This window comes from Anser anser (assembly GCF_964211835.1).
Source record: "Anser anser genome assembly, chromosome: 18".
Taxonomy (NCBI): domain Eukaryota; kingdom Metazoa; phylum Chordata; class Aves; order Anseriformes; family Anatidae; genus Anser; species Anser anser.
This window is the reverse complement of record NC_139739.1, coordinates 13,550,880-13,571,602: the sequence shown is the minus strand read 5'-3', so window position 1 is coordinate 13,571,602 and position 20,723 is coordinate 13,550,880. Positions and strand designations below refer to the sequence as shown.

General features: G+C 41.6%; 1 protein-coding gene across 1 annotated transcript in view; it reads right to left on the bottom strand.

The window, feature by feature from the left end:
* Window positions 1-20,723, bottom strand: part of FBXW8 (F-box and WD repeat domain containing 8) — a 51,691-nt gene that overhangs the window by 8,907 nt on the left and 22,061 nt on the right. Inside the window, exons 5-7 of the mRNA XM_083804051.1 lie at window positions 18,731-18,888; window positions 11,186-11,382; window positions 9,699-9,908 (exon numbers count right to left, since the gene is read on the bottom strand). Coding sequence (XP_083660177.1) covers window positions 9,699-9,908; window positions 11,186-11,382; window positions 18,731-18,888 — 565 coding nt within the window. The remainder of the gene's footprint in view (window positions 1-9,698; window positions 9,909-11,185; window positions 11,383-18,730; window positions 18,889-20,723) is intronic.

The window sequence follows — 20,723 nt, the reverse complement described above, 5'->3', positions numbered from 1 at the left end:
GCAACCAGCATCAGATAGGTTTAGGTCTCAGGCAGTCAGAGAAAGCCATACAGATTTTCTCCATTTTTTTTTTTTAAGGTTTACATGGAAAAGCAAATTATTTCTTTACCAACTTGAATATTGGAAAGAATAGCAAAAGTAAACAGCATCAACATTTGGTAAGTTTAGACAGATGGACTGTTCAAGAAAGACTCAATCAACTAGAGCGAAAATTACAGAGCAGAACCGAGCACTGACTCAGCGCTGACAGGCCCTGCGATAGGCTTTCTGCAGAGCACTCAACAAGCAGATTCAGAGACATATAACATCTGAAATGGCAGATCAGATGGGAAAGGAATAAAAACATCTCGGATTTTAAGCAATATCCAAGATGATGCCGCCAAAGACTGGAAGAGAGGTACGCGTTGTTTCCCTTCTGTTCACCCTCCTGTCTGTCAGTTTAATCGCATTCACCGTCTTTCCTGAGGGGCCAGATGAGATTTATCTATTTGGGCCTTTCAGCGAGAGGGAAGAAGTATTTTTAGAAACAGGAAAACATACTGGGCAAATCCCAGTGAAGCTCAGCACAGTTCCTGGTTTTACATGAACTTGGAAAAATTATTAGATTTCATGGTGATGCTCCTTTAATTAAAAACCAAAGGAATAAAAAAAAAAAACCCAAACCCTATGACCATGAGAAGAGTAACAGTATTTAAAACAACAGAAAAAATCCCTGTGGTTTCCATGGCAATATCAGCATGGCTATGTCAATGTCACTTGAATATTCTTAACTTCTACTTTTCCGTAGAAAAAGCACGCAGCTTAATAAATATTACACTGTCTGTGCACATTATTTCAACATTTGCCAGAACAGCGATTGTGATGCTGTCTGGCCTTTTACTTCCTAGCTGTGCAATTTTAACATGCATCTGAAAGGTTGAATTAAGAGAGCAGGAGATCATTTTGTGATGGATGCCTCCAGGCTACAAAAACAAACCTTTATAAATCTCTAGGAATAACGCAAAGATGGGCAGAGACTTTGCAGGTTTTCTCCTCCTGCCCCCACTTCTCCAAGCTAAAAGGAAGGCTTAGTTTTATACATATATATTATCAGCTTCCTACTAGAATCAGCACATTCATATCCAATTTGCTCAGTTGCTTACATTTATTATCTCCTAACCAGTTCCAATTCCCAGCCTTGTCTTCATTAAGCTATCTGCTGTTATACTGCTGTTCAAATTACTTGCCTTGAATACGGGTTTTCAGTATGTTTTTTCATCCCTAAGACCCCCCCCCAAAAAAGCAACTTTAGCCAAGCTCTGTAAAGCAAGAGACACTCTACTTTTGCACGGAGACTTGGGACGTAAAAGTTGCTAAAAGTTAATTTGAACTTCCATACCTATGAAAAAGGTGGCTACAAATTGATTGAAAATGTTAGTCATTAAGGTGCAGAGCAACACGCAGCCTTTTCTCACCTGCAGAGCAGTTTCCAACAGCTCACTACCCAAAACCAGGGAGAATGACATTCTGGCAAAGACGCTTTGCAGAGTTTCCAGTGCAAAGGAAATTAATATCTCTGCCTGGCAACCAAATTTCTCCTTGGAAAGTTTTGAACAAAAGACAAAGTCAATAAACTGCTGAATTCAACTTACAAACAATAAAGGATGGGGTCAACAGCAGTATATTCCAGCTCCCAATTTGTGACTCTGAACCAGCCCTTCCCAGCTGTATACTACAACTCTGGAGAAGAGAGGGCCAACTGCTTCTTTCTCCAAAGTCCCCTGGGGCTAATACTTAAAGTGAGCATCCATAAACTATTAATTTCTCTGAATGACCAGAGCTCCCATCTACCCCATAAACATACTATACATACTTGAACATGCAGTTATGACCATGAAAGACTATAATGAAAAATTGCTTCCACACAGCATTTAAAGTTTCCACTGTTTTCAGTCTGAGCAGATGTCCCATACTCTCCTGTTGCAGTCTCAATTTTAGACAATTTTACCCTTACATGTAGGCAGCAGCAGCTGAAAAATGATTTCTGTTCACCTCACTCGCAGATGCACATCACTTTAAAAATGTTTGCATCTGTAAGAAAGAGAATCTATAAAAGTAACGGTTCAGACCCACGAAATGGGGAGAAAAGCTTTTGTCTTCATCACCTTCTTCTACCCCTTCTCTTCTCGTGTCAGCCTTCATTCTTTGGAAGATTGCTTTTAAAAAAATTTTATAACGCACCTGTGTATTTCTAGCCAATTAGCCCTATCATTTGGAAAGAAGGTGCTCTTTGTGGTTTTCAGCATTCAAGCTTCACCCGTCTTTAAATTGAACTTCTGTCTTGAACAATTTTATGGTCTGTAAATGAATTTCAAAACCTTATGCTGACAACCTGATAGGTAAAGAAACAAAAGGAACTCAGAATGCATTTTAAGGTCTGAATAACAATTTCTTGAAGACAGGGGTTTTAAAAGCATACTGATGACAATTTTGAAGTTGCTAGAATACTTCTGATGAGCTCTTCTCTAATATCCCAAGGCAACAAGGATTTTCTTTACAAAGGCCAAGGAAAAAGAATGAAAATACCTGGTCAATAGGGACTTGAAATAAGGGCCTGTATGTTAAAGGGCAGATAAAGCATAAGATCTTTAGGAGGTTTATAATCCTATAATGCACACTGCAAGGGGATTACCCTTTTAAAGACATTTATAATCCTATAATGGACACCCAAGACCAGTGACCTAATAGGTACAGAACCGAAGGTAAGCGAACCAAGAGCACTTGGGTGTGAAATGAAGTACCCTGGGATAACACACTAACGAGCATCCCTGCCCCCCCCGGGACTTCTGGGACACAGGGGATGAAAAGCATTAAATACTCCGTGCAGATGTATCAGGATCTAACACACAAAATAAAAAGCGTTACCTATTAACATTGCTCAAATGAAAAAGTCTAAGTTATTGGATGAGAGCCAGGCAATCTCCCAGAATGCTTAATAATTCAACAAGCCAGAAATAGCTAGAGTACCTTTACCATTATGTTTAGTTAAAGACCACAGAGATTAGAAAACACATTATCCATCTCAGAGGCGATTCTTTCCATGTTACAAGTCCCTTAACGACCTTTACCATCTCTCCCCCTCTCTCTCTCTCTTTTAATAAGGCTGAGCAAATGGGACTTCATTTTATCCGATTGCCACAGACTGGTGGTATTAATTATTCATGCTCATACTCTCTTTTGTTAAGGCAGTGCATTAGACTAATTTCCCTCTTTACTGCCTGCGTTGGGCAAGTCTCAACCCGTGGTCACCGTTCTGATAGACACGCTGAGAAACTGGCAAGTTCCTTAGAAGAGGCAGAGGAAGAAAGGAAAACTCACTGTACTCCAGGAAACTGCAGATCGATGGGTACGGGGAACTCTCTTTAAATGCCGTCCAAGAACTCGAGAAAGAAGACTAAATTAATTCACAAAGAATTAAATCTCCGTAGCCAGAAGAGCTAAGCTGTGAGCTTTGTTACATCTCGCAGCTAAGTGAGGTCAAGCATGGTCTATGTACTCTGGTTGAGATACTTCCAAGAAAAACCAAGGAACTGAAGGAAATGCTGTTGATGGAACTCTTCCATGCATGTCCAATACCCCAGCAGGTGTTTCGGGATCCTGCGTCGTTGGAGATGTCTTTTTTGGACGGAACATTAAAACAACAAATCCCCAAGCACTTGTTATCAAAGAGCCTGTGGTACTTTCAACAAGAGCAGGGGTGTTCAACCCACCGTCCTGGCTGACAGCCAGCAGACAACTGCTTTGTGAAATCACTAGCTTCCCTCGCAATCACGCTTCTGCTTCTTGTCCTGACTTACCGCATCTCAGGGCTAGTAAAACGCTGTCTCACAACTGGGTGAAGCACTTTTTATATATATATACATATATATATCATATACATAATTCTTCTTCAGATGAGGTATTAAACAGAATATCATACGCATTCGCAAACTATATGCCAGAAAACCATGCTCACAAAGCCTACATCCCTTTCTTTATTGAATAACCCACGATACCTTCGAGAACTACTTTCTCAGAAAGAGCTGTCTAGGACAGAGGTTTCTAACTGTGACTACAGAGAGCAGTAAGCAGCGGATCAAAAACAACATCAAAATCTTCAAAATCTAAGATCCCCAAAGATGCAGAGGAACAAGCAGCAAGACTGGGAACAAAATCTGCATTTATTTTCAGATTATCTTTCTCCTCCTTTCCTTCTGTCCATCCCTCCGCCAACCAGAGAAAACACTGCCTGAGTACACACTAATACTGCCAACAAAAGAAGGGGGTCATGAAATTTCAAGTCCACTGTCAATAAAAAGGGAACTGGTTTTTGCTCAGGTTAATACTATTCAATCCAGAGAATATCTACAAAAGTGATAGGGCTACTTCATATGCATTTGCAGGAGAAGTCATCAAATTAAGTACAACATATGGCACACACCACTGCAAGTATGAATTTTATTTCTAAAGGGATGTGGAAAAAAATGTTTTCAAAGTTTACAAGCCTCGGGGGCACAGTTTCCCACTGCAACTGTATTGAATTGCCTACTGTAAATAAGGCACATAACACTGCAACAACAACAAAAAAATTTGACTATTAACAAATGCAAGGTCAGCATATTGATACTTGTATACAGAGATAAGTGTTCTGGCTCCATAAATTTAAAGATGAGCTAAGATTTAAAAGGAGCAGATGAGGGAGACAGACAGACAATCAGAGAGAAAGAAAAAGAGTAAATCATACACAAAACAGCCACTAAAAAAAAAATAAAAAAAGCAGTTAATATACATGAATAATGGATGTTTGATTTAAAAGCAGTTTACTCCAATATGATGTAATTTTTGACAATCAGCCAGAGAGACTATTTTGCAAGTTCTTGCCAGATATAAGTCATTGTGTAAAGCTGGTAACACAACCATTTCTCCGAGCATGTGGAAAATTGACTTTCATGCCATCCTAAAGGTGACTTTATGCTGGCAAACAAGCACTCTTATTTCACGTGAGCTTAGCTGCAGCAAGCAGCCTTAAGCAATACTTAAAAACCCGCACAGAGAATTGCAAAAATAACAGTCTGAGCAGCTTGCAGCAAATCCAGCAGCTCAGATGCCAGCTACCTGTTCCTCCAAATGCCCACACCTGCCAGAAAGTCACGTATAAAGCTAAAAACAAGCAGAACACAGTTTTTCCTTTTAAGTCTTCCTTTGACTGGAGCCGAAAGTAAGACTCCACGCTGGTGGCAAGCAGCAGAGCCAAGCACCGTGCAGGCAAGCACTGCACAAGCATCGGCAGTGCAATTCTGCCAACGCACCTGCAACCCCTGCTGTTCCAGCACTGGACACTTCGTGGGCACGGGCTGCCAGCCCCCAGCACTGTGCCAAACCTGATGGGTTTGTGATGTGGACAGATGTCTGCTAGGACCTGGAATGAGGGCACCAGACTCATTTAACTTGTGGCTGAAGACTGATGTAAGAGTCAGGTACCCTGAGATGAATGGGTATTATGTTTACACACCAAACCACCCACCCACAAAGATGCAAGCCCTAGCCCAGAAACACTCTTTCCCTAACCTAAGAATAGGGTAGGTGAAAGGAAGGCAAAGTAGTCCTTAAAAACTAATGAATCCTCTTGGTTTCATAGATTAGTACCCTGAATATACACAGCACATCCTAGCAGCTACGTTTTCAAAACCTGAGATACTTGCCACCTAGGAAGCTGTGCCAATTTTGAGGTATTCACATTAATGTACAAATAATGAAAAAGAAAGCAGAATGTCATTAATAGTAGTCAGTAGAAAAGGGCTTTTTTTTTTTTTTTAAACTTGCAAAATTATTTTTGGTCATTTACAAGCATAGAAAAATCAAGATGGATTACTGATACTTTTCAGCCAGGCAGAGGTTAATCAATGCATCCTGTAAAAGTTATGCAAGGAAAACTTCTAGTCTCTCTGCTGGACTGTATTCCTTGCAGTGACTTCCAGGCAAATCCCACATGTTCAAATTGAGTCACCAGCAAGACCTGCCCTGCTATGGGGGTATGAAAGCAAGAGTTCATAGAGATCAATTTAGTGAAAAAGAGACTATTTACAAGGTTCACAGTGGTTAAGAAAACTGAAAAGCACTTACAGAAAATTGAAATCTTTGGAACATGAGACATGACACCAAAAGAGACCATGCAAGCTTACCAGTACACAAAGAAGAGGAATTCAGTTAAAATTAGGTACAAGACGTAATGGTTTATGTAAAACAGCTGTGACCTAAAAATATCATCTAGGAGAAACTGTAAAGAATGAGATTCAATTTAAAGGATTATTTTAAAATTGTGATTTCATTTTTTTCAGTTAATATCAGTTAACATATCCAACATGAGATAACTGATGTTAGCAGGCAACTGAAGAACTCTGGAAACGTTAAATAGAGGTACAGAGAAGCAGTATTTCCAACACTGATGAGAAGAGACAGGTGATATTGAACGGTATTCATCAAGTAGAAGCTAATCATGAGCTCAAAAAAGAAAAAGTGACAGCATAACAAACAAACAATTCCCTGAGATCAGGCATCTGATCTCAACATATCTTGTCTTTTGTTTTTAAGATGGAAGATCTAAACTAATTACTGTCCTCCTTTCACCCCCATCTACCTGTTCTGAAATATTGGTTACGTCTGTGCAAAAAAAAAAAACAAAAACAAAATATTGACACACTCTGAACTGCCTTACGCATGCAACACAAGAAGTTCAAAGTTATGAGTTTAAAATAAAATTCCCTTGCGTATCATTTCTTTGCTGCAAAAAGAAAACAAAACCCACCACCTCCCATGACAATAGGAGGTAATCACCAATAACTGTTGAAAACATTAGATGATTTCAGCTAAATTTTAAATAAAGTATTTTTGCCCCCTCAAGAGAATGAATCACCTATAAGTTTCACAGAAATAATCCACATCAGGAGAGAGCTCACATGAGGTTACAGTAGGAGCCCAGACTTACTTGACAGCAGAAGGTCCGTTCAGGGATGCTTATAAACGTACCAACTAGGAGGAAAGCTTCAGTCCGATCCCCCCATCAGTGAGACAAATGCATCAGCAATCAGACGACGTTAATCCTGACAGCCACAGCACTACCTTCTTCGGAGATTTATATCCTGACATGAAGGGGACCAAAGCCAGCTCTAGTTTAAAACCGCGGATGCCTGTGGAGTTTGAAACTGGTTTTGCATACAATATTCGAAAACCAGAATTGAAACACGTGAACACCACTCTTGGTTATGCTGCTGCAGCATCGGGATCACGGGTCTCCCAGCTGCATGACTCAGGGGAACGTGCAACTTCTGGACACCATCCCTCAAGGCACGTCTGTTGGATGTCATGAGCACCGCTCAAGGTCGAAAGGGAAAGGTTAGGATTTAGTACCTTACCTTATCTTGTGGTATCTTACCTGCTCTATATTGTTACCCATTTATGAGCCAGGATGGGAACAGAGATCTCAGTATTTGAATTTGGTATTTAAGGAAAATAATACGTTGTATGTTCAGTTAATACAGCTGAAACAACCCTTACTAAAGAATTATTTATTTATTTTTATGTTAAGCTAACAGAAAAGAGTTGGAGGAGCACTCAGCAGACTAACTTTCAAGACACTGCAGCATCCTTGGGTTTTCAGATGCTTACCAATGTGGAAATTGAACTTTTCCTCATAGATGAAGCATTTATATTCCCCCTCTCTCCTGCATGGATGCCTGTTATCTAGTAAGAGGCAAGTCTATGTCACAGATTTGATGTTTTTCTCTTCTCCAACATAAAAGTGCCTACAAAATGTATGCCTCAGATCTCTACTCTGCTGTCAAATTTGGTTAAAATTAGACAAAGATTAAAAAAAGGCGGACAAAGACGGCTTTCCTAACTATCTTCAGAAAGCAGGTTACCAGTCAGTAACTGTACAATTGCGTGCCTACACTCAAAAAGAAAAATAAAATCCCTTGGGGAAAATAAAGAAAACCCCAAACAGAAGAACCCCGGCTTTTCCATCACAGCAACATCGGCAGAACCAAACGGGGTTGGAATTCTTCATGAATAGGTTTCTGAGATCAACTGCTCTCCCAAAGACAGATTGTCAACCTGTGACCAGCGTAATCAACCAAGGTGAAGTCCCTTCACGTCTGTGCGAGGTAAGTAATTATCATAATAGACATTAGTAATTAATTTCCGACGTGATGTCAGCTGGTGCGGCAATGCCAAGCAAGCGTCCTTGTCCAACACAGCTCAGCCGTCCGCACGGCTTCAGCCCCATCTTCCTGATTAGGATGCGTGCTGATGTGCTGCTTAATGCAACCTGCCATCAAACGGCAAATACTTCCGAACTAAATGAGGAAATATGTCCGGCTTTACAGAGCGGCGCTCCGGGGCCTAAGTAGGTTTCTCTCTTCCTTTACAAGGCACAAAAGCGATCACCGATGTAATGCTCCTGAATGAGGCAATTTTACCTCCTAACCTTCCACCTCTGGGGGGAAAAGAATTGGATTAGGACAGCAAAGGAATTAATAAAGACAGCGTGGCCTCGCAGCATCTCTCAACCCTAGAGGTATTTATGGTGGCCTCTGCATTTCCCTGGTGAACATGAATTTCGAGGGTAAATTAGATGCAGCTGGACAGATTTATTCATAACACAGAGGTAGTCCTAAATAAAGCATTCCTGGTCTAGTTGCTTGCCAGAGAAAACACTGCATTTTTACACCACAGACCACAGCTCCTTTCATCTGGTTGCTCACCTCCTGCTTCCTACTCCAGTGGCCTGAAGCACTCTCCTTCCCAATTAGTTATTAGCTTATCACATGCCTGAAGCATAACCACAAACAGAGTGAAATTAGGGAACGGGCAAATTAGGAAAGATGCAGAAAAGGGATAGATACTTTTCTCGAGGTGCTTGGAAACAGGTCTGTCTGCAGCCTGGTCCCTGCCCCGGAGTAGGGCACCATGGTGGGGTTGCTGCATTCAGGAGGAGGCTGCTGCCAACTGTGATCTCCGGTGGGATTCCCCACATAAACAGTTATTTCTGTTACCTGTTTGAGTCTGAAACACCCCCCCAGAAAGCCTGTACTGCAAGCAAATAAGTTTGAGACCAGCTGCATTAGAAGCCATGAGTTTTCAGCAGGGTTACCAGAACAGTGTGGTTTTGACCTTCCTTGCCACTGCTACGATGTGCTGATGAAAGAAGCCACCTGTGTCACAGCAGTTTCAAACCTATGATTATTATTTAGCTTCCTCTAATACAAGAGTCACACCACTCTCACCAGTAAGTAACTTAGTTCAAACACCCAAGTGCACACACTGAAAAAGCATCCTCCTAGGACTGCACACGGACGTGTGCAAGGCTCGACACGCGGCTCAGGATGTCCTCATCAGAGAGGTTCAGGGGTGTATTGTTCTGTTGGGTTTTGTTGTTTTGGTTGTTGTTTGCTTGTTTTTTTTTGGGGGGGTGATTGGTTTGTTTTTGGTTGTTTGGTGTTTTTTTTTTTTGAGACTAGTTCCCCCTAGAGGATCACTGGTGCAGCACAGAGCTGAGACTCTGCAGCGAACGCAAAATATTTACAGTGAAAAAAGCTGAAGAGCATGAAAGAAACGGTCATTAGCATGAAAGGTTCTTTTGTTAACTATGAAGGTGTAAAATTCCTATAAAAAATAAATACCTGATTGGGCTCATTCAATAACCAGCCAAAGCCTTTGACCCCAAAGGCTGCTTCATGAGCAGACACATCGAGACACGTGACAGGCTGACCATAGACAGAATGGAGAATTTTGCCAGGATCTTCTCCTTTCAGGACATAGACGATATCTTCTGCAGCTGCCACTGCCACCGGACTCCCCAGAACATCTGGAACCAGATTAAGGAAGTTGACCTAAAAAGAGCAGACTTTTTATTCTTATTTCAGGCTAAAATTCTTTTACATCTCTACTGCCATACGCGGAACTAACAAAGCTATTGATAACTATTGGTCATCAGCAACCCTGAGTCATCCCAAATTCATTTCAGACCAAGTCTGAGTATTGATTTTGTTTCAGAATATGTGCAAGATTAGCTCCCATGAAATCATGTATTTATGTCCTAAACCAAGAGAGAAGTCGGGACTTGACTACAAGACAACCCAAATTTCAAACCCCCTATCTTCTCTTAGACCTCCAGTGTGACATTGGCCAGATTTATGTGGCCCTTCTCGTTTCAGTAAATGGTTAAGACACTGCAGAGAACTCTTACCATGGGAAGGGCTGAAACTCCATTAGAGCACAGCTGATTTCTAATCCAGCCTTAGAGGAGTGGTATCTTGAGTGTTTCTTTTGTGTGTTGCAAACTGACATCTCACAGTCAGCAAGATGCAGGCATACAATGGATCCAACTATGATGGAGCATGGTGTTGTTTTTACATTTTTACTGGGATACTTCTTAAAACGTTTGGGGATTTTGTTTAAGTACCATAAGACTGACTTAGCTTTGAAAGAGGGGATAAAATCAGAAATGGCTTAGATCCCAACTTCATATCCATTAGCTATGCAGTCTTTTTTTTTTTTGCAATAGGAGAGAAGTTGCAAGACTCAATTTATTCTTACCACACTTCCTTCCCCTTTCCAGAAAATGTTGATACTCTGAGCCACAGTAAAACTTCAGAGAATGGGATAGCTTTTGATTTTTAATTAAAATAGTCTCAAAACTTCAGTGACAGAAGGTGCAACCTAAAGAAGCTGCACAACTAGTTACAGCTTCACAAGTGATACTATTAGCTCATCTGCAGTATCCTGCCTCAGAATTAATCAGATAGCGTTGATCTGGAATGAGACCTTGAGTTTTAGCTCCAATTCTATGCGAGAAAACTGATTTACAAGATGAGCCAACTTAGTTTAATGTTGACAAAAAAAATAATTAAAAACAGCCAACCTCCTGCACCATATGGACTTCTATTCATTTTCACTTGTAGCTTAAGCCAGCATTTCACCCTTGCTCTTCAGTAATGAAAGGTTCATCCATTAACCTGCTACAAAATCGTAGCTTCTAACTGATAATGCTGTTATCTATTTCATGCAACACCCTTATAAGATTTTTATAAGATCCCCCTTAACTGTATCAAAAATAATTAGCAGATCAGGAGCTCCTGGAACGAAGCTGAGTAGCCTGGAGACTCACCAATTTCTGGATTTCAAACGTTCCTGTCGTTTGCCAGAATCCCTTGTCATCAGGGCTTTCCACTTTGACCTCGAAGCCAGATGCTGTTGCTACCGTTGCACCCTCTGAACCAAGAGCTAAGGCTTGTATCCTCTGATTGTGCTGGTAACGGTGGATTGGCTCTCGCCCTATCATCAGGCTCCAAACACTAACAGTTCCTGTAGAAAAAAAAAAAGTAAACACCTATAAGTTATCTTAGAATTTAAGAAAACCTTGAAAGATCATTTGATGATGTAAGCTTATAAACATTTTAATTAAAAAGTATATATACAGAAAAGAGACTCCAGAGCAGGAAAACAGAATTTTAGGATGCTGCGTAACAGCACGTAACAGGTTCAGAGAAAACTTTCCAAAATTAGGGGTGCAGGCATTATGGGTTGTGCTGCTCTCCTACAACACTGACTTTCAGATAACATTGGTACCTACCTTGAGGAAATCTGCTCGACTTCTCTCCCTTTTCCACATTTGGAGAAGATCAGACTTAAAAGAGGGACCTAACTTCTTATTCTACTACATACATACTTGATTTTGAGTACCACAGAAATAGCGAGGAAGAACCCACATCCAAATTTAAGTCCTTCTGCTGCATACATAAAAAGTTTTAGAGTGAAAGACCTGAAGCTCTACACACACAGCAGTCAGACCAGCAATGTCAATACCATTCTTTACAGTTAGTTTGCAACCAGCAGCAAAGCTCCCAATCCTGATGCTCTGGAAAATTGAAAATGCAAAAGAGTTCAATGCTCTCAGAAAGCTAAAAAGCACAAACCTCGAGGAATACAGAAATGCAAGTCGAGAGACAATGCGTTTGCGGTTGCACATTTTCCCTGCATAGATCACTGATACTCTATTTAAAAGCATGCTACATTAAAGCAATAACTTGAATAAGAGCAACCTGAAGCAATTAGGAGCGTATTACAGAACAGAAGGGCCAGACAGAATTGGAGACTCCTGGGCCACCTTTGCACTGAATTAACTGAGAAGCAATCTTCAGACATGATAGACAGGACTGGAGCTGGAGGAGCCTTCCTTCTACTCAAGTACGGCCATTAATGATGAAATGATTAATGATAGCCATTCCTTCAAAAGGAGACATAAAAGCTCTGACAGGCAGCTGTGGACGGGCACCAATGCCAGTTTGCAAACACTCCTCCCGCGTCCCAAAGGAGGTGAAGCAAGAGTGTGGTAATGAAACTGCACATAGTGAAATGGTATCTAAATGAGTTTAAATTGATTTATGTTTGCTTTTGTAAAGATTATTTGGTATCTGGAAAGTGCTACCAATGTGAAATAATGCAGATAATCCTTAAGATCCCTGTCTAATGGCACTCCCACTGAATATTTATATTCCTCGCCATGGGAATGAGTACCATAATGGGGACCATTTTTGTTTTATTAGGGATGCATATTTAAATTAATCTGCTATTTGCCTAAACAATTAGCTGCCTCTGTTTGTTTACACAAAGCCAAAACTGCAATTAGGCTTCCATCAAAAAGATAAGTCCCGACTAAAACTGTCCCAATGGAGTCATAAGGGCTCAGAGCAGAACTTCCCAAAATTACTTCTTAGCATAATGGTAATTATGTTAATTGCTTGAAAGGTAAATAACTGCTGAACTGGTTTTGAAAAACAGAACGCTAGCCTGCATCACGCAGACTTACACTTAAAACAAGTTAACAAACACAAACGGATGGCACGGGCTGCGGTCTCCTCTGCCCGACGCGCAGGCTTCGCAGCGCACCTCGGTCCCTACGCTGCCAGTCCTCAGCTCCTCGCCACGGCAGACGGAACGGGTCAAGCCTGAGCTCAGAACAGCCATTTTAAACAAGCAAACAAAGGATGATCCAAAATTTTGGTGCTGTCATGTCACGGATGCTAGACACGGACCTTTTCCTCGGACAGGGAATGTCACTGCTAAGCTCCTCCAGGCAGGGTACCTTCAACTTTGTTTGGGATAAACCTTCTGCAATAACAAAGATCACTTTTGTGGAGGGAAAGAGGAAGCTGCTTTGCTTTCAGGGTGGTCTTTTGTTTACACACCTCTGTGATGAGTATTTTAATGGTTTGCTTTCTTGCTTGTTTGTTTTTTACATACAAAGTTCTGCAAAATACCAAGAAATGTTCAAGTTACACAACCCTCTTCTGACCACATAAGCAAACTGGGAAACCTGGAATTTAGAGTTCTGCTCTCCAGAACCAGGCGGCAAAGCCATTGTTATTGCATCTCAAACATCACAAAGAGAAGACAGTGAAAATGGAGCATGCAATAATACAATCTGTTCAAGACAGGTACGTGGCTTCCTACCAAATGTTCAATAGCAAAATCTGTCCAGGACACCTAAACATTTTATCGGGCAAATACAGCGTGTGCAACACCTGATGCACAATATGGTGTGAAAATATCCCTAGTACGACCAACAAAACTAATTACTTGTAAGGTCACAAGTTAACATCTGTTTAATGAGGCAGCACAACATAAGGAGTAAAAGGAAGAACTCCGAAGTGTTATTTCTCTTTGCGTTCCTTTTATTAGGATGAACAACTATTTTCTCACAAAAGGATTACTTCTCCCCCTTTCTTCTCCCCTCCTCCAAAATAGTGTTCTGTTCTGTATGTACTTCCTCCATCCTCACTTCCAGTCAAAACAAGTTTATTCATTTGCATAAGACAACAGGAAAAATTTATTTATGTATATTTTTACGCAGAAAAAGCAAACACTCCACTGTATTTATCAATAGGTAAAGCTATTACTAGTTCTAAAAGTGCTACCTCCAATATTCTTTCTTCCCTATTTCATTGCAGAAACAGCAAAATATATTTATTGGTGTGTAAGCCTTTGTAACAGTTAATCTTGTTTGTGTAATAGCACTAAAATGTCACCTTTATAGTTAAAGATATTGGTGTGGCAACATAAAAAAAATTAGGCATAAGATTTACCAGTGCAGATGAGATCACTGCTTTACATAGTCTATCTTCCTGCCTCCAGCAGTGACCAGTTCATTTCCAAAGCAAAAATCTTTGCTAAGGTTAAGTTAAGGCTGCAAGCATATGGTGTCTTTTTCCGTGTGAATGCCGTAATCTTAAACATGTTAGAAAGTAATTCAATCAAAGTTACAGGTAACGCTTTCACAGCATGCTAAAATCTGCACCGCAATTGTGATTATTCGGATTGAACTCTAACAGTAACTCCTGAAACTGGTTTGGAAATTACAGCTTAAAGGTTGCCGGTTCAAGGAAACAAGTTAAGGGCAAGAGGCTGATGAAGGTGGTGTAACTGCCGATGCCTGGCATTACAATTGCTGTACCGGCCTCCTGGACTGTCACTTCAGCCCAGGTTGCACAAAGAATCGAGGCCTTTAACTTCTAACCCAATACGTTGATGAAATGTGGTCTGATGAAAGGTCCAGTTATTGCAATTCACTCTAGATAACAGGATATTTGGATACAATGTTTAACTATGAGTCCGTTGTGCCTTACGCAGCGTGCTGCTGTGTGGTCCAATTTTCGCAAGCCTCAGCAAGCATTACGCACGCTCCTGCTTTATCAAAGGTGAACGGCTGGAAGCTGCTCTCCATCAGCATTAACAGCGCCGGGCTCCAGTGCGGTCCCCTCCTTACAGCTGGAAGCACAAAGCCATCCTGCAAAAGCAGCTGGTTTTTACACCTGTCCTCACCTGGGTTTCTCACCGGTATAATAACCCAACACCTCTGCCACAAAACAAAGCCTCTCTTCTCCTATAAACTAGCCTAATCCCCTAACAGGAAAAGGCTGCGTAAACGCAGAGGCAAAAAAAACGTTAAATCAGGTTTACAACCATCATGACAGGGTGGCCCGGCACATCCCTGCTCCTAAAAGCTACCTGCAGCTACCTGCTGCCCCTGGCTGAGCCGAGGGAGGGCCACGTCCTGGCGCACAGCAGCCTGCGCTCAGCTCCCAGCCACACATTACATCAGCTCTCCCACGTTACGATGCTGCTGCTAGCAGTGCTGACAGCCCTAGAAAATACACAGAACAATTTACACGTCTGTTACCTAAAAACAAAACAAAACAAACCACAGCAAATACAGAGGGATACGTATGCGAGAGCAGGGGCTCTGGACATGCTCCTGGTTTTCACGCTCACTCACTCCAGCTCCTGCACAGCCCAGCTGCACGGAAAGGCCAGGAGCTGCTTAATTCCCATCATCTACGTGACGTTTTTCCTCTTTGTAGGTCGCAGTCCTGCCACTTCCTATTTTGACAGAAGCTCATCAAAAAATAAACAAAACAAATCTGTTCTCCACCTCTGAAAACAGTTCCTATTTGTATTTTTTTCCTCCAAGCTGGGAGCATAAATTTATTTCCTTATGATTTGGGGGTACAGATGACCAAGCCTGCGCTTCATTCCCAACTCGGTGACTCGAGAGGCAGAATTCCCTGACCTGGGTATAAAATCACACACCATTTCGCCAAGCCAAGGGTTTTGCATTGAAAGCCACCTGAACACCTGTGTACATCTCTCGTGAATAAGTATACTGCTGCGTGCTACGTGCAGTTTTCTTCAAAGAAACCCAAAACACTCACTTTCTCTAATTTGAGGCAGCCTGTTTCCTGCTCTAGCTATTTCACAGCAGGTCCTGGCACTTGGGGGAAGACTCCAAACATATTACTTCATTTCTGTCTCTGCAAACAGGGTACAGAAGGGACAACACCCGCAAGCAGCTCGAAGGGCATCGGAACGGACAAGGCAGCAGATTTCCAGTCCCAGAAAGCGGCACTGCCAAAATTCCCTTCCTGGAGCCTGCCAACAAGCAAGCACCGCTTCTGATCCCTGCAGAAACCACGTTCCCCTGCTCCAAGGTGCTTTGTGTCTTGTGAAGGGTCCCCAAGTCCTCCCCGCAGGTCTCGGGGCGCTCCCGTAAGCAGGAGCATCACCCCATCTTGCCTACATGAGTATGAAGCGCTGCATTTAAAAACCCCAAAAAGACCAAAACCCAAAACCCAACACCCACGGACGTTCTCTTGTCACACCACATTGTTTTCAAGTCAAACTATGAGACTCCGGAGGGCGGGGGGAGGGTGATGGCTAAAGTAGACTGCTGTTTCCCAAAAGCTGTGGCTCGCAGCCAAAGGCAGGCAAGCATGGAGCAGATGGAGTCCTGGCAAGGCCCCTACTGTCCCTGCATTAGCAGCATCTGCTCATTACCCAGAACCCTCGCCTGCTTTATCTAATGCTCCAGGAAAAGCATTTTGATTTGATTCATTTCAGTTCGGTAACGTGCAACACAATTAGTGGTAAAATCAAACTGGAGGGCTGCCAGTGCTGACAATAGGAAACAAGGCAGAAGAAATATGAGGCCAGTGGGTTGGAATTCAAAAATCACAACTGTGGATCAAGTTGCCAAGTCCCGTTGCCCCAGGTGTACATGCAGTGCCCCCACTGAGCATTGGCATGGGCAGAGGAAACTTCATTTTCTCCCCATACACTTCTCTCTCATTTACCTCTCCTTGCTGCTTGTTCCTCAGAGGATGACACCGTCGGAAACGTTCACCAAAAGTCACAATTCAATTTTTCTTTAGTGCCATCGCGGAGTTACAATTCACTTTGGATGCAGGCATCCCAGTAAGACCACCCTTTTTCCTTGCTGTATTTCCTATGCCTTGGGAAGCGTTTGCTACTACCGAACCAGAAAGCAGGGCTGCAAGGCAGGCACGGCACGAGCAGAATCTGCCTGTTAGCTCTTCCCTGTGATCAGATGCCAAGGACATCACTGCGTGAGCTCTGTTGAACTGGGAGAAACTGATGTTATCTGAACGAGTCTGCTAGCCAGGGATTCGACAGAGAAGTCTAGACTCTTTGCCTGACAGCACCACCTCCAACACTAGCAGATGGTTTCTCTGTGTTAGTCAAACTTACAAACAAAGAGAAAAGGGAGCTGGAAAAGTACAACAAAGAACAATCAAACACATTATCTTCAAAGCCGCCCTCCCCCCCCCAAGTTGAAAATAATTCTCTCCACCAAACTGTAAATATGTGCTCTCAGATTCCCGTTAGTAAACATTTCTAAAAACAGTTTTTACAATCCCCTGTTCACATAGAAACTAATCTATTCTGACCAGGGTTCTCAAATCAGAGTAACTGCCATATCACAGAGCCCATTAACATTTCTACCCAAAAGAATAAAAGATGCAGAGCTTTATGCAAACTAGCATAGTCACAGCACACACAGGACTGACGACAAGGAGTGTGACAGAAAAAAAACCCTAGACAGATTATTAGATTAGTCAGTGGGAGACTAGAAAACAAACAAAAGAACCTCTGCTATATTCATTGTTTGGCACATTGGACAAAAAGCCAACACTTAAAACCCTGACTGTTATAATTTCCTATGACTCAAGTAAATAATATTAATGAGTGTTTTGTAATACCAGACTCACTGTTGTCAGAAAACGTTTCCTATCAACAATTCTTAGCCCCAGAAAACAATAATATCACAACCCTGCCTAGAAACAACACTAAGAAAGCTGAGCATCTGAAACACTTATTTTCAGATATAAAACATATAATTTACTTATAAAATAAAACATAAGGATTAGAGATTTTGTTTGGATTGCCCATTTTCGTTTTTGCTTCCACATGCAAAAACGCCAAGATCGTAGTATGTGTGCAATGCCCTCTAACTTAAAAAAAACAAATGAAAAAACGCACACAAATAAAAAGAAGAAAAAAAAAACAAAAACCCCACTGTCATCATTCACACTTAAGAAAAGGTTTAGGTGTCAAATCACACAACCCAAAGAAAAATGCTAAGATCTGAGCTCTGCCTGGGCAACTCAGCCTGGGATTCCAGTTGTCAAGCACTGTTCAACCCTGACTTTTTTATTTGCTGTCCCCCAGTCCAGTAGACATGTAGTTGGCTTATGGCTCTTGTTACCCTTTATATGAACATCTAAGGATATTTAAAACAATGCATATAACCAGAATTTTATTAGTTTCATTAAATATTAGGTCACAGTTTTTATCTCTCTATATCAAAGTACATAATAATCCAACAATGCAAACCAGTATTTTAGTTAAGAAAATGTGCATCCATAAACTGCACAGGGAACGTAAGAGGACACAGACTAATCAGACATGCAAGTTTACCACTATTCCCATAACAAAGCCCCACACTACCCTGAGGGAGTTTTGGACAGAGGAGAATGCTGGTGGAAGAATATTTAATATTTTTATAGCCAAACAAGTTATTTGCTTAAGATACTTTGGCTGGACTACAGCCTGGCACTCAAGCTTTGTGTAGCAGTTCCAGTAGGAATTAAACATCAGTTTTAATGGGTGCTATGTTCCAATGCCTCCTAATGCATTTAGGGTTATTGGCCAAGTTTCTCACATAAAAGCAAGTGTGTGCGTGTGTGTGTATATACAGGATTACAGACACACAAAAAGCTGAGCACAGCTGCTTCATTTTTGTAAAGCTTTTTTTTTTTTCCTCCCCTAAATAGGGAGGAGAGTTGTGGTTACTTACCGTCCTCGTAAGCTGCTACAGCCAGAGAGCTGTTTATCCTCACAAAGGAGACATGTGGCTGAGGTCCAGCATCACCAGGACCGTGCATTGGTTCCAGGATGGGGGCTGTGTAGTCCCAGGTGCGCGTGTCCCACAACCTCACTTCCCCCGATGTGTATCTGGAAAGGAAAGCTATTATTCATTCCAAAAACATCTGAAAAGAGGTAGCCACAAGAGAAGAGAGGAAGGAACAAGAAGTGTCTGGAAACCCAACGCCATTTACAGCTCTTAGACTGATTCTCCTCATGTTTACAACCCTACCAACTTTGTTCATTTTATTCCCATTTACTGCATGCAGCATTGGGTCTACTAAGACAGGTAAATTGGAGCTACAAGAATGAAACCACTGAGCTACCACAGTTTACCAACTATCAATGTTAGCTTTACGGGTAAAATGCAACGAGAACAGGGCTTCAGGAAAAAAAAGTTCATCACTAATGAGTCTAAATTACATCATGGCAAAACTTCAATCTGTTTCCTTTTAGTCTTTAAAAATGTATGATTGTGGTTGTGCCAAAGAAAGGCTGTTTAATCAGAGTATTTATGTACATACATACAAGCATTCACACGCGTACACCCATCCAACCTACTGCTCTTTATAGAACTAAGCTCCTCAGTGCCTCATCAACAGATCACTTGCCTACATCTCTGAAGACTAATTAATTTATTCCTAGCATCAAGTGTTGTCTTCAGAATTAAAGCAACACTTCTTTCTTCACAGAAGACTCCCCTACCAAAATATCAGAAAAAAAAAGTTTAACATCAGACAAACTACACTTTGCTAATGAGAAAATCAAAAAACAGAAATAAGCTCAGATAATACTGAATATATTTAATGGAGTGAAGGCTGTAACACAGCAACACAAAAACTGTTCGGTGCCACACAACGTACTATTAATGGAAAAAAATCATTCCTGGGTCCCGCAGGCAAAGCAGAGAAGCTCCCTCTATGAATGGTCAAAAAACATGGTCAATTTGGAACAGTTCAGTAGTTATTAAAAGGCAAGACATGACACTACTGTAACAATTAACAGTCGAACAGTCTCAGATGTCCTTTTCTGCCATACGTGAGACATGGATTCTGTTGGAAATGAAGGGTGTTTCCTGCTCTGTCAGCTTTGTTGCTGTATCTTGCCTTTTGGGAGAAGAACATTTCAAGAGTGTTTCTTCTTAACCTCAAAGGTCTACAGGGCAGAAATGTGCCTGTCCCATATTTATGATGAAAATAAGAAAGGAGTTGTTTACAAAGGTAGCAAAGGAAGGTGCTTAATAAAGGTTCAGAAGATGCTGGACTTCAGGACAGGTTACCCAGCTCTTTGGGGAGCATCATACACCTGGGCTGCAGGCACTCTGAAGCAGATTATTTCCAGCATCTCTGGGTGGAAATGCTCCACCTCATGCACCTGATTAAAGTGCCAAAGGAGGTGGTAGAAACTGTTAAGCAAAAAGCGATGCACGTTAATTCACTGCACTGAACTGGGAAGAGAAGAGACCCCTGTCCTTGTGACCTGCCTTCCTTTTCAGTGCTTTACACCACAAAATAGAAAAAAATGAGAGAATTAGGAGGGATGGCACTTCTCCATCCTCCTCCTTTTGCAGATAAGGCCCAAGTCTCCCTATAAATCTTGCTTTTGTTTCCAATTTACAGCTGCACTATTTGAAAAGAATAGCACGGGAAAGAAGCTTCCCCAAAGCAAAGAAAGATGTTTCACTCTGGACTGGACAAGCTGTCTAGCCCAGTCCACAGGAAATATCACCAATTTGCAATACTGAAAAGCTCTCATTTCAGATAGCTTTTAAACTTTGGAGATGAAGCACAATAGAAATTGCATCTGGAACAGGTAATCGCACAGATCTGTTGTGGTTGCACTCCTGTCTTCACTCCCTCACCGATGACTGGCACATGCTGGAGAGCTTTCGCTTCCATATCATGAAGCTGTGCTGCTCTCCCACT